Source organism: Scyliorhinus torazame, chromosome 12 (assembly GCF_047496885.1).
Source record: "Scyliorhinus torazame isolate Kashiwa2021f chromosome 12, sScyTor2.1, whole genome shotgun sequence".
Lineage (NCBI taxonomy): Eukaryota > Metazoa > Chordata > Chondrichthyes > Carcharhiniformes > Scyliorhinidae > Scyliorhinus > Scyliorhinus torazame.
Window position 1 is genome coordinate 176,581,657 of NC_092718.1, and position 17,820 is coordinate 176,599,476.

The 17,820-nt window shown below is 47.4% G+C and overlaps 1 protein-coding gene across 3 annotated transcripts in view; it reads left to right on the forward strand.

Annotated features, from left to right (window-relative positions):
• nf2b (NF2, moesin-ezrin-radixin like (MERLIN) tumor suppressor b) overlaps window positions 1-17,820 on the forward strand; it is a 139,789-nt gene that overhangs the window by 83,609 nt on the left and 38,360 nt on the right. For all 3 annotated transcript variants that reach the window (XM_072469440.1, XM_072469439.1, XM_072469441.1), the window contains exons 11-13: window positions 6,953-7,066; window positions 7,179-7,301; window positions 11,007-11,224. In XM_072469440.1, coding sequence (XP_072325541.1) covers window positions 6,953-7,066; window positions 7,179-7,301; window positions 11,007-11,224 — 455 coding nt within the window. The remainder of the gene's footprint in view (window positions 1-6,952; window positions 7,067-7,178; window positions 7,302-11,006; window positions 11,225-17,820) is intronic.

Sequence of the window (17,820 nt, forward strand, 5' to 3'; positions counted from 1 at the left end):
AGAGCCACCTTTCATGCGACGCGACTGCGCAGCACATCCCTGCCACCGGAAGTCCTAGCCTCTATCTTCTATGGACCTTTCCTTGGCCAGCTGGGCTTTTTGTTTCAGCCAGTCTCTTCCAATTCCCTTCCAAACAGTCAGCCTCCAGAGGCCACGGCCATCAGTGACTGTCCCAGTTGTCAGCGTCAATGTCCGCTATATTGATATCTCGCTTGCAGGTGTCCTTGCAGCAGAGGTATGATTGTCCAGGAGTTTGCGACCCAGTGGCCAGTTCACTGTAAATAAGGCCGTCATCCATCTAATGAATATGGCTGGCCGAGCCAACGCAGATGTCTTTGGCTCAGCAATGAGTGTATACTGATGGAATTAACACACTCCAGGATCTCTGAGTTGATGATCTTGCCCTTCTAAGATATGCCAATACACTGAAACAGTGAAGGTGGGAACTAATCGGCCTTTTCTCCTGCCTAACATATGTTTATACAGGTCTCTCCACTGTCGAGGAGTGCAGTGAAGGTACAGGCTTGGTAAACTCGCAGTTTGGTGTTCTCAGTCAGATTGCTGTTGTTCCACACTCACTATATTGTAAACCTAACAGTATATGTTGATGCCAGTTGTTTCAAATGGTTGTAATGTGGATGGCAAATCTCTAGAAGTTATTTTGTATTGCGATATTTGCAGAGCTGCTATTCATTAGTATCATGTACTGAAAACATTAAGCTAGGTTTTAATTATTATGTATTTTGCTGTCTGCAACCTCTGGTTCTGCTCTTGCTTAAAATTACAACATCACAGGCAAAGTTAATCCTGTTTGTGATTTGTATCTTGCTCTATTGTGTATTCCTCGTGTGTTGCAACCAACATTTTAACTTTGACTGTCATTCATCTTGGGTTGAATTGTGATTCAAGAACAGTGGAAATCTGGGTTACCCCTGTTACCATCTTGCCATGTTAATGTATTCGGTAGCAATATGGATATTCTAGCATATGCAAAGTTTTTAAAAAATATATGTTTTATTCAAATTTTTCGGCCAAACACAACCATACAAAGGTTTTTCCTTTTTACAACAATAAAACAATATAAATAACAGTGACCGTTTTTTAACAAATAGATAAATAATATATAAACTAAATGGCAACTGCCATAGCAAAAATAATAACTCTCCCAAATAATAAAATCAAACAATCCGGTATACATAACCAAGTACAAATATCTACACAAAAACACCCCTGAGGGCCCACCTGAGCCCCCCCCCCCCCCCCCCCCCCCCCCCCCCGGTTGCTGCTGCTGCCTTCCCATTTCCTTTATCGTTCTGCGAGGTAATTAATGAACGGTTGCCACCGCCTGGTGAACCCCTGAGCCGAACCCCTTAATACAAACTTTATCCGTTCTAGTTTTATAAACCCTGCCATGTCGTTTATCCAGGTCTCCACGCCCGGGGGTTTGGCTTCCTTCCACATAAGCAATATCCTTCGCCGGGCTACTAGGGACGCAAAGGCCAAAACATCAGCCTCTCTTGCCTCCTGCACTCCCGGCTCTTCTGCAACCCCAAATATAGCCAACCCCCAGCTTGGCTCGACCCGGACCCCCACCACCTTCGAAAGCACATTCGCCACCCCCACCCAGAACCCCTGCAGTGCCGGGCATGACCAAAACATGTGGGCGTGGTTTGCTGGGCTCCTCGAGCATCTCCCACACCTATCCTCTACCCGATAAATTTACTGAGCCTTGCTCCGGTCATATGCGCCCTGTGCAAAACCTTGAATTGTATCAGGCTAAGCTTGGCGCACGAGGACGAAGAGTTTACCCTACGTAGGGCATCTGCCCACAGCCCCTCTTCAATCTCTTCCCCCAGCTCTTCTTCCCATTTTCCCTTCAGCTCATCCACCATGATCTCTCCTCGTCTCTCATTTTCCTGTATATATCCGACACCCTACCATCCCCCACCCATGTCCCCGAGATCACTCTATCCTGAATCTCCTGCGTCGGGAGCTGCGGGAATTCCCTCACCTGTTGCCTCGCAAAAGCCCTCAGTTGCATGTACCGAAATGCATTCCCTTGGGCAACCCATATTTTTCCGTCAGCGCTCCCAGACTCGCATACGTCCCGTCTCAGAACAGATCCCTCAGTTGCAAAGTCCCAGCTCTCTGCCAAGCTCTAAATCCCCCATCTATTCTCCCCGGGACAAACCTATGACTATTTCTTATCGGGGACCGCACCGAGGCTCCCATCATTCCCCTATGCCGTCTCCACTGCCCCCAAATTTTCAGTGTTGCCTCCACCACTGGACTTGTGTTGTATTTCTTCGGGGAGAACGGCAACGGCGCCGTCGCCAGTGCTTGTAGGTTGGTTCCTTTGCAGGACGCCATCTCCAATCTCTTCCACGCCGCTCCCTCCCCTTCTCCCATCCACTTACACACCATTGAGATATTGGCGGCCCAATAATACTCACTTAAGCTCAGTAGTGCCAGTCCCCCCTTATCCCTGCTATGCTGCAAAAAAAAACCTCCTCACTCTCGGGGTCTTCCCAGCCCACACAAAACTCACAACACTTTTCTCGATTTTCTTGAAAAAAGCCTTCATGACCATCACCGGGAGGCACTGAAACACAAAAAGGAATCTCGGGAGGACTACCATTTTGACCGCCTGCACCCTACCCACCAGTGACAGGGGCACCATGTCCCATCTCTTAAAATCCTCCTCCATCTGTTCCACCAATCGTGTTAGATTAAGCCTATGTAAGGTTCCCCAACTCCTGGCTATCTGAATCCCTAAGTACCGGAAATCTCTTGCTACCTTCCTCAGCGGTAGATCATCATCTTCCCCTGCTCTGCTCCCCCGAATGCACCACAAACAACTCACTCTTCCCCATATTCAATTTGTACCCCGAGAATTCCCCAAACTCCCTGAGTGTCCGCATTATCTCTGGCATCCCTCCACCGGGTCCGCAACATACAGCAATAAGTCATCTGCATACAATGATACCCGGTGTTCTTCTCCTCCCTGAGTACTCTTCTCCACTTCCTGGAGCCCCTCAGTGCTATGGCCAGGGGTTCAATTGCCAATGCAAACAGTAACGGAGACAGGGGACACCCCTGCCTCGTCCCTCTATAAAGGCGGAAGTAGTCAGACCTCTGCCTGTTCGTGACCACCCTTGCCACCGGGGCCCTATATAGCAGTTGTACCCATTCAATAAACCCTTCTCTAAAGCCAAATCTCCTCAACACTTCCCACAGATAATCCCACTCCACTCTGTCGAATGCTTTCTCGGCGTCCATCGCCACCACTATCTCCGCCTCCCCCTCTGGTGGGGGCATCATCATCACCCCTAGCAGCCTCCATATGTTCGTGTTCAGCTGTCTCCCCTTAACGAACCCAGTTTGATCCTCGTGGACCACCCCCGGGACACAATCCTCTATCCTCGTCGCCATCACCTTGGCCAGGAGCTTAGCATCTACATTCAAAAGGGAAATGGGCCTGTAGGACCCACACTGCAGCGGGTCTTTTTCCTTCTTCAAAAGTAGCGATATCTTCGCCTCCGACATAGTCGGGGGCAACTTCCCCCTTTCCCTGGCCTCATTAAAGGTTCTCGTCAAGAGCGGGGCCAGTAGGTCCATATATTTCCTATAAAATTCCACCGGGAACCCATCCGGTCCCGGGGCCTTCCCCGCCTGCATGCTCCCAATCCCCTTTACCACCTCCTCCATCTCAATCTGTGCTCCCAGTCCCGCCCTCTCCTGCTTCGTCACCTTCGGGAATTCCAGCTGATCCAGGAAACACATCATTCCCTCCTTCCCTTCCGGGGGCTGAGCCTTATATAACCTCTCATAGAATGCCTTGAACACCCTGTTTACTCTCTCCGTTCCCCGTTCCATCTCTCCCTCCTCGTCTCTCACCCCACCTATCTCCCTCGCCGCTCCCCTCTTCCTCAATTGGTGGGCCAGTAGCCAACTCGCCTTCTCTCCATACTCATACTGTACACCCTGTGCCCTCCTCCACTGTGCCTCTGCCTTACCCGTGGTCAGCAGGTCAAATTCCACATGTAACCTTTGTCTTTCCCTGTACAGTCCCTCCTCCGGTGCCTCTGCATATTGCCTGTCCACCCTCAAAAGTTCTCTCAACAATCGCTCCCTTTCTTTACCCTCTTGCTTCCCTTTATGTGCCCTTATAGATATCAGTTCCCCTCTGACCACTGCCTACAACGCCTCCCAGACCACTCCCACCTGAACCTCTCTGTTGTCATTAAGCTCCAAGTACCTTTCGATACACCCCCCTCACCCTTCGACATAACCCCTCATCTGCCAATAAGCCCATATCCATTCTCCAGAGTGGGTGCTGTTCTTTTTCCTCTCCTACCTCCAGATCTACCCAATGCGGAGCGGGGTCCGAAATGGCTATGGCCGTATACTCCGTCCCTGTCACCTTCGGAATCAGTGCCCTTCCCAAGACAAAAAAGTCTATCCGTGAATATAACTTGTGAACATGGGAGAAAAATGAGAACTCCTTACTCCTAGGCCTAATAAATCTCCAGGGGTCTACTCCTCCCATCTGCTTCATGAAGTCCTTGAGCACCCTGGCCGCTGCCGGCCTCCTCCCGGTCCTGGACCTCGACCGGTCCAGCCCTGGATCAAGCACCGTATTGAAGTCTCCCCCATTACCAACTATCCGCCACTATGGTCTTTGCCTCAAACAGTACCCGTTTCCCCACTAGGATAGCCACCCCCCTATTCTTCGCATCTAAACCCGAATGAAACACCTGCCCCACCCATCCTTTACGTAGTCTGACCTGGTCTATCAGTTTCATATGCGTCTCCTGCAACATAACCACATCTGCCTTTAATTTCTTTAGGTGTGCGAGTAGCCGTGCCCTTTTAATCGGCCCGTTCAGCCCTCTCACGTTCCACATGATCAGCCAGGTTGGGGGGCTCTTTACCCCACCCCCATGTCGACTAGCCATCCCCTTTTTAACCCAGCTCCTCACCCGGTTCCTACGTACCTGTATATCCCACTGACGGTGCCCCCCCCCCGTCCCGACCACCCCGTCCCATAACAGCTCCCCCTTCTCCTTAGCAGCAGCAACCCAGTTACCCCCCCCCCCTGCTAGATCCCCCTCTAGCGTAGTTGCACCCCCCATGTTGCTCCCAGAAGTCAGCGAACTCTGGCTGACCTCGGCTTCCCCCTTTGCCCTCGGCCCCTCACCGTGCGAGGCCCCCTCCTTCCTGCGTCCCTGTTTCCCGCCACAATTATCATAACGCGGGAGCAAAACCCGCGTTTCCCACTCGGCCCCGCCCCTAATGGCGCATTTCCCTTCTCCTTCCCCTTTCCTTCCCACCGGCGCCCACAGTTCCTCATGCTCCCCCCCCCCCCCCCCCCCCCCCCCCCCCCTACGAGGGGAAGAGAGAAAAGTTACAGGGTCGCAGGATTAACAAATTGAAAAAAATCATCTCCCACCCCCCCTTCCCCGTCCCACATATTCACCCACCACTTTATCCCAGAAGCTCTTTCTCTCGCCAGACTATTCCAGCTTCTCGCCCACAATAAATGTCCACGCCTCTTCTGCCGTCTCAAAGTAGTGGTGCTTCCCTTGGTGTGTGACCACAGTCTCGCCGGTTGCAACATTCCAAATTGAACCTTTTTGTGAAGCACCCGCCTTAGCCCGATTGAAACTTGCCCTCCTTCTCGCCACCTCCGCACTCCAAACCTGGTATACGCGGATCACCGCGTTCTCCCACCTACAGCTCCGAGTTTTCTTCGCCCATCTGAGGACCGTCTCTCTGTCGTTGTAGCGGAGAAACCTCACCACTATAGCTCGAGGTATTTCTCCAGCCTTTGGTCTTCGCGCCAGAACTCGATAAGCACCCTCCACCTCCAAGGGGCCCGTCGGGGCCTCCGATCCCATTAGCGAGTGAAGCATCGTGCTTACATATGCCCCGACGTCCGCCCCTCTGTGCCTTCGGGAAGACCCAGGACTCTTAAATTCTTCCTCCGCGAGTTATTCTCCAGTGCTTCCAACCTCTCCACACACCTTTTGTGCTGTGCCTCGTGCGTCTCTGTCTTCACCACCAGGCCCTGTATTTCATCTTCGTTTTCAGCAGTCTTTGCCTTCACGACCCGAAGCTCCAGCTCCTGGGTCCTCTGCTCCTCCTTTAGCCCTTCAATCGCCTGTAATATCGGGGCCAACAGCTCCTTCTTTAGCTCCTTCTTCAGCTCTTCCACATAGCGCCGCAGGAACTCTTGTTGCTCTGGGCCCCATAACAAACAGCCACCTTCCGACGCCATCTTGCTTCCTTGCCGCTGCTCCAGAGGATCTTCTGCAATCCGGCCGCTATCCTCTCCTTTTTCCATGTGTATCCGGGGGGGATTCCCTTCTAGTTTACCGCACAGTAATTCTGGCCGTTTAAATTGCCGTTGGGGCTCCTATCAAGAGCCCAAAAGTCCCTTCCAACGGGAGGTGCCGAAACGTGCGACTCAGCTGGTCGTTGCAGCACCCGGAAGTCCAGCATATGCAAAGTTAAAGATTCTAAGGAGAATCATTTAAAAATACTTGGTCTGCACAATAAATTTAAAACTTATTTTAATCTTCATGAGGATTGAAAGGGCTTTGTTAAGAGATACACTTTAAAGAAACATGTTTTTGGAATGTGGAATAGGGGGGGCCTGCAAATCACTATGTAAACCTTACTTTTACTGCCTTGTAGAATTTCCTTGTGGAAATCGAGATGAGAGGAGAATGGAAATTTACCAGATGCTCAATTTTCTTTGGGTGGAGTACCGGCTACATCTTGTATTTACAAAGCTATTCAAATTGTTCACCATGGCATCCTGTTAGCATTGCTCGATTTCTCAGCACCTACTATGAAATGAAAGGAAATTGGTTTATGGGAAAGTAGTCATTTTTACACCCCATTCTGCTAGGTTAATGTGACGTCACTTTTTCCTGCCGATTTACAGATTTTGCAGCTGTGCATTGGAAACCACGACCTGTTCATGAGAAGAAGAAAAGTGGATTCAATTGAAGTCCAGCAGATGAAAGCTCAAGCCAGAGAAGAAAAGGCTAGAAAAAAGGTGAATTAGTTCCACCTTTACACATATCAATTATGTACAAAATCTTCATTTAACACTGGTCCATTGGTACAATGGGAATATTTTCCCTAAAATATGGATTTTTCTATTTCAGATGGAACGCCAAAGATTGGCCAGAGAGAAAAAGTTGAGGGAAGAGGCGGAACGAGCAAAAGAAGATATGGAAAGACGCCTTTATCAGTTACAGGATGAGTCTCGGATAGCAAATGAAGCACTTGTGCGTTCCCTCTTTTTACCCTTTTATGCTGTGCAGTATAGTCTATATCCATCCATTTTCAACACAGATATAAAGGAAACTAAGATGATTTTAATCTGGCATGGTGTTCAGTGCAGAAGGGTTTGTGATATTATCAATTGTTCACATGCTTGAAGCTACATTAGTTGTACAGTATGAACTTGAGCAACCTGTGCAAAATCATAATTGAATGGATGTAATTTAGTTGTGTTAATCATCAGATGTAGTATACTGCAGGAGATTGGATAAATACCTCTTTAAGATCCTGGATTTAGAGGAAGGCGAACTTGTCAAATCGTTTTTCAGATGCTCATCGACAAACCAAATTCTGAAGTCGTGCCCTGAGAGTGGAAGTGATATTTAATGTGGATAAATGCAAGTTAAGGAGACTAATAAAAGAAAAGTAAACAATGCGAATATGAGCTAAATAGCTCCAGGCTGTCAGACATTACACAGGGAAGGGATCTGAGCTGTCCTGGTAGCTCACTGAAACCAATTCTACAGTATGCAACAGCAGTGGGGAGCAGAGTTACATAAGCAGAAGAATTAAGTGCAAATGCAGGAGCTGTCACTATAGAATGAGACCACATGTGAAATACTGGACAGAATTTAATGGACATGGTCGTAGCCCTGTCCATTGGCTTGAAATCCAGTGGCAACACTGCAGCCATTACTGAAACCTGTAATGAAATAGCTACTCTGCGGTTAATGTGATTCCTGTACCTCTGACGATGAAAGTCCTGCCCCAAGAGCTGCCAGCCAATCAGATGGGCAGAAGTTCTTCAGGGCTGCTAGCCCTGTAGCAGGCCCCAAAACTGAAGTGTCCGGAAGTCCCAGGAGAGAGTTAAGTGGAGCAGCCTCACCAGGCAAGCCAAGCCGGCCCCATTGAGGTGGGAAGGAGGAATGCCAGTGTTGGAGACGGGGGGTTTTCAGTGGAACAGCCCTTGGTGGGGCACAGGGTGTTGGATCAGGATAGCGCAAAACAGGGCGGCACGGTGGCTGGTACTGCTGCCTCACTGTGCCGAGGTCCCGGATTCTATCCCGGCCCCGAGTCACTGTCCGTGTGGAGTTTGCACATTCTCCCCATGTCTGCGTGGGCCTCACCCCCGCAACCCAAAGATATGCTGCGCAGGTGGATTGGCCATGCTAAATTGTCCCTTAATTGGAAAAATTAAAGATATTTTTTTTTCAAAAAGGACAGCGCAAAACATCCCTCCACCCTCAGCAGCCCCAGGTCTTCCGGCAGTAATGTGGGCCAAGGGACGGGGAGATGTGACCATTCATTGGCAATTTAAGGGCCTCAATTGGTCTAGGGGTGGGAAGGCCAGCTTTGACATGCCCTGCCCCTGAGTTTATCAGGCGGAGGGTAGGAAAATGATGAACTCTCCTCATTGGGTTGCTAACCCTCCCAGAATGGCCAGGAGTCCCTCTAAATTGGCCTCATTCATCTGGAGGCCGAACAAAACTTTCTGGGATCAAGTCTGCTCCCAACAACAGCGGCCAGGACAGACTGCCACTCAGTTCGGGTGCCACCTGACATTCCCTACCTCTGACCGGCTCCCAGCCAATCATAGCACCGTTTTGGGTGCCCCCTAACCTTCCCTGCATCTGGGACTGGCTGTTAGTCATTCACATCCTGCATTTAGGTACAACCTGACCTACTCGCCCCATTCACGGAAAAGCCCGTCTTGTACCAGCAGAGGCCACTTGATTGAAATATCTGGACTGCCTACAGATCACATGATTATTTCTCAAGTCAGATGCCTATGTAGGCGGCAGAGCTGGAGGGAGGAATGCTGATTATGAATCAAGATGAGGTTCGATATAAACTTGGCTGGATGTTGGAATAATGATTAGTAAGTGTTATAAGTCATTAATATTGCACTGAACTCGTGGTGACTGGACGGCCAGTGATGTGCTGCAGATTTCCATCCTCCGAGAGAAGCTGGAAGGGGAAGGAGTTTTTCAGACTCCACCGTGGAATTTAGTGGAGACTGGTGCATTCCCTCTCTCTATGTCACAGGCCATTTTTCCAGTTTCACCTGCTCGTGCCATGACATCACTCCCACTGACATCTGGAATGTGTCCAGCCAGAATTGTAAATCCTATCTTCCCACCTGACTGTATGGTACCACCCACCCCCCCCCCCCCCCCCCCCCCCCCCCCCCCCCCAATCTCCTAGCCCTCTCTTGGATGGGGAATTAAATTCCACACACAGCATGTGACTCTGGTTGCGTATCAAGCATTAAAGTTAGTGCAGGAAGGGATAACCAAACCTAGTTTAAGGGATCTGAGCTATCATGCGGAGATGAAGAGCCTTGAATTGTTTACTGTGGAGAAGAGAAGGCTAAGAGGATTTTATACAAGTTTTAAAATTCTTGAAGGTCGTTGATAAAACTTGGCTCTGGTAATATGTCCAAGATTGCACAGCTAGGTTAGCATTAAGGTTTTTTATGGAGTGGGCAATTAAATGTGTAACAATCTCCGTAAAGACAGATAGCATTTTAAAAGCAAGGAATCCCTAAATACCCCTATGGAAATAATCAAGGGCAAGATGTTAGTTCTTAAAACTGTTACATTAATAAACTATAATCAGCATCATTAAAACATTAATTTAATTAAAATAATGACTTTCACTTTGAACCGATGTCATAAACACTGCTGGCATAAAAGTGGCATCAGAGCAGTCCCAAATTTTTCCCCTGCTTTTTGGTGGGGTTCTACCACTCTTCACCAGGTGAAATCTTCCAAGCGCTTGCACCAAGTGCTCCACTCTTGAGTTTTCAAGCTACAGTTATCTCCAGTCCTTACAGCACTGATTCCCAGAGACTCATTTATCCAAACCTTTGATAAACCCCTGTTATAATGCTCTTATTGGCTGTGGTAAAACTGCCTTTTCCTCAGACTGATTTACTACTTCTCCCCATTAATTTTTCGATTAAACAGAAAGTACCTCTACCTGAGAGAAGTTCACTTCTGCTACCAAGAAGCTCCAATGAGAGTGTCTTTGCTTTCCTCCCACAACCCAAGGTGTAACCTGACTCCCAGTCACTTGCCTCTTGCTTTTGCCCAACTTAGATCATAGAAGTCTAATGACAACACGTTTTACTTTGGATTTGAGGAGACATTGCAAAACGTAAACATTGTGCCAAGTTCACCTTCATGACAAGAGGTGTTAGGTCTTGGAACTGGCTAGATGGAATGCACAGTTATGCACTTGTTGCTTCTTGTCGGTGTCTTTTTTTTCCTAACCTCTTTGCGTATATTCTGTTCAGAGTCATTTGGAACAGATGAAAAAAAACACTGTGCAAACTTTCACTTAAACACAAGAATCATTTACAGTGCTAACTCACAGCTTAAGATTGACCCTGACCCTCATAGAAACTAGACCCAGATACAGATTTCAGCATTGCATTACAATTCCCATAATGTTAATCACATTTAATGTTTCAATTAAAGGGAATGGCTAGATCCATTAATCCATTCTGAACACTCAATGATCTATGTGTTGTCTTCCGAAGCAAAGACAATGCCCTGGGTGATTGAATGCACATTCTGCCTTCCAGGCAGTTTTAATTGTTCATGTACTACGACCAAAATTAAAAAAGTAATAGACCATAGACAAAAAAGGCTTACATTTTGTCAGAGGCATTGATACTCATTCAGGAAATTAATGGTTTTTGTCAGATCCGATCAGAGGAGACGGCTGATTTACTTGCTGAGAAGGCACAGATTGCAGAGGAGGAGGCCAAACTGCTTGCTCAGAAAGCTGCAGAGGCAGAGCAGGAGAGGCAAAGGCTGGAGGTCACAGCGCTGAAGACTAAAGAGGAAAAGCGTCTAATGGAACACAAGATGCGAGAAGCTGAGCTGATAGCTGTGAAACTAGTGGAGGAATCTGAGAGGAGGTTGGTTAAATTACATCTGCGAGTTGGTCATTCTGCCTGGTGGATAAACAGCATATAGATTTTATTTAAAATCATTAAAAAGAGAAAGAAAAAAAACTAAAGTTGAACGAGTTCGCAATAAATGACATTATGTGACATTTCCTATAATTTATCAAGCTTTCTTTTCACAATTTTACCCTTACCCTCACTTTTTGCCTTCATCAATTGCTGATATACTCAATGTAAGGCAAATTAGGAAGATAGAGAATGCATGAATCAAATGTGACTACAAAACTAAAAAGTAATTATGAAAACAAGCAATCCTGAATAGATTTCATAGAATTTACAGTGTAGAAGGAGACCATTCAGCCCATCGAGTCTGCACCGGCTCATGGAAAGAGCACCCTACCCAAGGTCAACACCTGCACCCTATCCCCATAACCCAGTAACCCCACCCAACACTAAGGGCAATTTTGGACACTAAGGGCAATTTATCATGGCCAATCCACCTAACCTGCACATCTTTGGACTGTGGGAGGAAACCGGAGCACCCGGAGGAAACCCACGCACACACTGGGAGGATGTGCAGACTCTGCACAGACAGTGACCCAAGCCGGAATCGAACCTGGGACCCTGGAGCTGTGAAGCAATTGTGCTATCATTCAAGAGAACCATGGTAATTAAGTACGTACAACATTATTAAACTGCTTCCTGCACTGCCCCATTAATCTTGCTCTCTCCCATGGGTAACTAACGGCACTTCCAGAACCTGACCCTGTATTGGTGAGCTTTCTCATTCTCTCTCATTCTGTACAGGTTTCTCCTGAAACAAGATCGAGGGGAGTAGACAAAAAGTTTTTGTTGAAGTATGCTCCCAGGTAGTATCAGGCATCTGATGTAAATGATCTGGTACCAACTTGGGAAATGGAGAAGGGGTTTCAAGGTTGTGTGTGCAATTAATTGCAGTCTAGAAGACGGTGACACCCACTATAGGATCCTGAGTTGGTACAGCCCCTGCTCCCCACCCTTAACATACAACAGAGTTGCTTTTGCAGCTTTTAATTTCAAAAGATGTGTTGATGATCAAGGGAGGAATCGGAGAGTGGGCTGCCTGTTATCTTGCTCACCCTTGTAACATAGTTAAACCTTTTCCATCACTGGTGTATACTTCTGGGGCTGAGTGAGATGGCATGTAGTGTTGCTGCCACCTCGTGCACCATGGCATGTGGGACACCTTTTATAAGGCTTCCTACAATGGAGATTCAACAATTTTTCTCCTTTGTTGCATCTCAACCAGGAGGTTTGTCTCATTAAAATTGGGAACTCCTTTTTTGTATCTCCATGGTGTGCCCTTCCCCCTTTCCAGTCTGCTGCTGTCATCGTCCAATGGAAGACATTTCTTTGAAAATGGAATAAAATCACACCCAATCCATTCTGTCTTCCTACCTGACAGTCTTCTCACTGAGCTACTTTCTTATTTGATAGCTTCTTCCACAACCAGCTGTTCACTTTTAACCAGTTCTGACATTTCAAAGGTTCAACTTTTATTTCCAAGTCTCTCTGGTGCATTACTCGTGATGTACATGGGATCTGTGCTACTGAACCACTGGGGAATATTCAAATGAGCTGCCCCTGCCAGCACTGCAGGGAATCAGTAGGTGCAAGGCCCAACTCAGCAGGCCAAGATCAGTTGTAATTGGACATGAGTGGACAAGGAGCAACCAGAAGATCCTGAGGTTGGTGGCCACTTCTGCAGCAGTTCTGTTGCTGACACTGCTTCCTGGTACAGGACCTGAAAGATAGTAGACCTGCCATGGGGATGTACCCAGAATGTACCGATGATCTGATCCATCAACTTTGGGTGTTCTACGGTCTCGAGAAATGCATGAATGCACTCACCTTTCAGACACCCAGACAAACCTGGACAATAGAGGGAATATTGGTGCTGCGAAAGTCACAGATAACATTTAGCATGGATTCACCTACATGAAAAACAGTATGAGGAGATACTTGAGTTAGTGGTCCACTCGATTTAAATGGCTTCCTTCTCCGATGAACTTCAATAATTCTATGGTTCTAAAATCAGAAGTTTGTTTTCTGAGGATATTAAATGCTGGGCCAACATATCCTTCTCTTCGATGACCCTGTATATTGGAATACTAAAGTGCTTTGCTACTGTAAGTGGATTCAAATTTCAAATGCCAAAATAGTTAATCAAGCAGCATGCAGTTACTGGTAACTGCTTTGATATTTTAAGCTGCCTTTGTTGGAAAACTAGGTCACTCTGGAAACAAATGAACTCATTAGCGATAGACAGCATGGTTTTGTGAAGGGGAGGTCGTGCCTCACTAACTTGATCGAGTTTTTTGAGGAGGTGACAAAGATGATTGATTGAAGTTTGCATGGCAGTAAAGCCTCATGGCAGACTGATATAAAAGATGAAGTCACACGCAATAAGTAAGTGAGGTGGTAAGATGGATACAGAACTGGTTCGGTCACAAGGCAAAGGGTAGCAGTAGAAGGGTGTTTTTCTGAATGGAAGGTTGTGACAAGTGGTGTTCCACGGGGATCTGTGCTTGGGCCTCTGTTGTTTGTAGTATACATAAACTATTTGGAGGAAATGTAGCTGGTCTGATTAGTAAGTTCGCAGATGACACCAAGGTTGGTGGAGTGGCAGATAGTGTTGAGGATTGTCGGAGGATACAGCAGGACATAGATCGGTTGGAGACTTGGGCAGAGAAATGGCAAATGGAGTTTAATCCGGACAAATGTGAGGTAGTGCATTTTGGTAGGTCGAACTGTTAGGGCAGCACGGTAGCATAGTGGTTAGCACTATGGCTTCACAGCGCCAGAATCCCAGGTTCAATTCCCGCTTGGCTCACTGTTTGTGCGGAGTCTGCACGTTCTCCCCGTGTCTGCATGGGTTTCCTCCAGGCGCTCCGGTTTCCTCCCACAATCCAAAGATGTGCAGGTTTGGTGGATTGATCATGCTAAATTGCCCTTAGGTTACATGGTGTTGCTGGGTTACGGGGATAGGGTGGAGGTGTGGGCTTAAGTCGGATGCTCTTTCCAGACTCGATGGGCCGAATGGTGGCCTCCTCCACTGTAAATTCTATGACTCTATAACATAGAGGGGAAATTTACCTTAAATGGCAAAACTCTTAGGAATAGAACATAAAAAAATACAGCACAGAACAGGCCCTTCGGCCCACGATGTTGTGCCGAACCTTTGTCCTAGATTAATCATAGATTATCATAGAATTTACAGTGCAGAAGGAGGCCATTCGGACCATTGAGTCTGCACCGGCTCTTGAAAAGAGCACCCTACCCAAGGTCAACACCTCCACCCAACTCTAAGGGCAATTTTGGACACTAAGGGCAATTTGGCATGGCCAATCCACCTAACCTGCACATCTTTGGACTGTGGGAGGAAACCGGAGCACCCGGAGGAAACCCACGCACACACGGGGAGGATGTGCAGACTCCGCACAGACAGTGACCCAAGCCAGGAATCGAACCTGGGACCCTGGAGCTGTGAAGCAATTGTGCTTTCCACAATGCTACCGTGCTGCCCTTAAGAACAAATTAATCTACACTATATCATTCTACTGTAATCCATGTACCTATCCAATAGCTGCTTGAAGGTCCCTAATGTTTCCGACTCAACGTCTTCCAGAGGCAGTGCATTCCATGCCCCCACTACTCTCTGGGTAAAGAACCTACCTGTGACATCCCCCCTATATCTTCCACCATTCACCTTAAATTTATGTCCCCTTGTAATGGTTTGTTCCACCCGGGGAAAAAGTCTCTGACTGTCTACTCTATCTATTCCCCTGATCATCTTATAAACCTCTATCAAGTCGCCCCTCATCCTTCTCCGTTCTAATGAGAAAAGGCCTAGCACCCTCAACCTTTCCTCGTAAGACCTACTCTCCATTCCAGGCAACATCCTGGTAAATCTTCTTTGCACCTTTTCCAAAGCTTCCACATCCTTCCTAAAATGAGGCGACCAGAACTATACACAGTACTCCAAATGTGGCCTTACCAAAGTTTTGTACAGCTGCATCATCACCTCACGGCTCTTAAATTCAATCCCTCTGTTAATGAACGCGAGCACACCATAGGCCTTCTTCACAGCTCTATCCACTTGAGTGACAATTTTCAAAGATGTATGAAAATAGACCCCAAGAACTCTCTGCTCCTCCACATTGCCAAGAACTCTACCGTTAACCCTGTATTCTGCATTCATATTTGTCCTTCCAAAATGGACAACCTCACACTTTTCAGGGTTAAACTCCATCTGCCACTTCTTAGCCCAGCTCTGCATCCTATCTATGTCTCTTTGCAGCCGACAACAGCCCTGCTCACTATCCACAACTCCACCAATCTTCGTATCGTCTGCAAATTTACTGACCCACCCTTCAACTCCCTCATCCAAGTCATTAATGAAAATCACAAACAGCAGAGGACCCAGAACTGATCCCTGCGGTACGCCACTGGTAACTGGGCTCCAGGCTGAATATTTGCCATCCACCACCACTCTCTGACTTCTATCGGTTAGCCAGTTTGTTATCTTACTGGCCACATTTCCCACTATCCCATGCCTCCTTACTTTCTGCACAAGCCTACCATGGGGAACCTTATCAAATGCCTTACTAAAATCCATGTACACTACATCCACTGCTTTACCTTCATCCACATACTTGGACACCACCTCAAAGAATTCAATAAGACTTGTAAGGCAAGACCTACCCCTCTCACATCCGTGCTGACTATCCCTAATCAAGCAGTGTCTTTCCAGATGCTCAGAAATCCTATCCTTCAGTACCCTTTCCATTACTTTGCCTACCACCGAAGTAAGACTAACTGGCCTGTAATTCCCAGGGTTATCCTTATTCCCTTTTTTGAACAGGGGCACGACATTCACCACTCTCCAATCCCTTGGTACCACCCCTGTTGACAGCGAGGACGAAAAGATCATTGCCAACGGCCCTGCAATTTTGTCTCTTGCTTCCCATAGAATCCTTGGATATATCCCGTCAGGCCCGGGGGATTTGTCTATCCTCAAGTTTTTCAAAATGCCCAACACATCTTCCTTCCTAACAAGTATTTCCTCGAACTTACCAGTCTGTTTCACACTGTCCTATCCAACAATATGGCCCCTCTCATTTGTAAATACAGAAGAAAAGTACTCGTTCAAGACCTCTCCTATCTCTTCAGACTCAATACACAATCTCCCGCTACTGTCCTTGATCGGACCTACCCTCGCTCTAGTCACTCTCATATTTCTCACATATGTGTAAAAGGCCTTGGGGTTTTCCTTGACCCTACCCGACAAAGATTGTTCATGCCCTCTCTTAGCTCTCCTAATCCCTTTCTTCAGTTCTCTCCTGGCTATCTTGTATCCCTCCAGCGCCCTGTCTGAACCTTGTTTCCTCAGCCTTACATAAGTCTCCTTTTTCCTCTTAACAAGACATTCAACCTCTCTTGTCAACCATGGTTCCCTCACTCGACCATCTCTTCCCTGCCTGACAGGGACATACATATCAAGGACACGTAGTACCTGTTCCTTGAACAAGTTCCACATTTCACTTGTGTCCTTCCCTGACAGCCTATGTTCCCAACTTATGCACTTCAATTCTTGTCTGACAACATCGTATTTACCCTTCCCCCAATTGTAAACCTTGCCCTGTTGCACGCACCTATCCCTCTCCATTACTAAAGTGAAAGTCACAGAATTGTGGTCACTATCTCTAAAATGCTCCCCCACTAACAAATCTATCACTTGCCCTGGTTCATTACCAAGTACCAAATCCAATATTGCCTCCCCTCTGGTCGGACAATCTACATACTGTGTTAGAAAAGCTTCCTGGACACACTGCACAAACACCACTTAGTGTTTAGAAAGGCAGAGAGATCTGGGCGTGCAGGTCCACAGATCTTTGAAGGTGGCACCACAAGTGGACAAGGTAGTAAAGAAAGCATACGGAATGCTTGCCTTCATTGGACGGGGCATAGAGTATGAAAACTGGCAAGTCATGCTCCAGTTGTATAAAACCTTGGTAAGGCCGCATTTGGAATATTGCGCACGATTCTTGTCGCCACACTACCAGAAGGGTGTGGAGGCTTTGGAGAGGGTTCAGAGGAGGTTTACCTGGTCTGGAGGGTGTAAGCTATGTGGAGAGGCTGAATAGACTCGGACTATTTTCATTGGAAAGACAGAGGTTGAGTGGTGACCTGATAGAGGTCTACAAGATTATGAGGGGCATGGATAGAGTGGATGGACAAGCACACTTTCCCAGGGTGGAGGGGTCAGTCACCAGGGGGCACAGGTTTAAGGTCCTTGGGGCAAAGTTTAGAGATGTGCGAGGCAGGTTTTTTTACACAGAAGGTGGTGCGTCCTGGAACGCGTTGCCAGGGGAGGTTGTGGAAGCAGATACATCAACGGCATTCAAAAGGCTTCTTGACAAACACATGGATGGGATGGGTATAGAGGGATACGGCACAAGGAAGTGCTGAGGGTTTTGGCAAAGGTTGATCTCATGACCGGTACAGGCTTGGAGGGCCGAATGGTCTGTTCCTGTACTGTATTGTTCTTTGTTATAACATTCACTCAA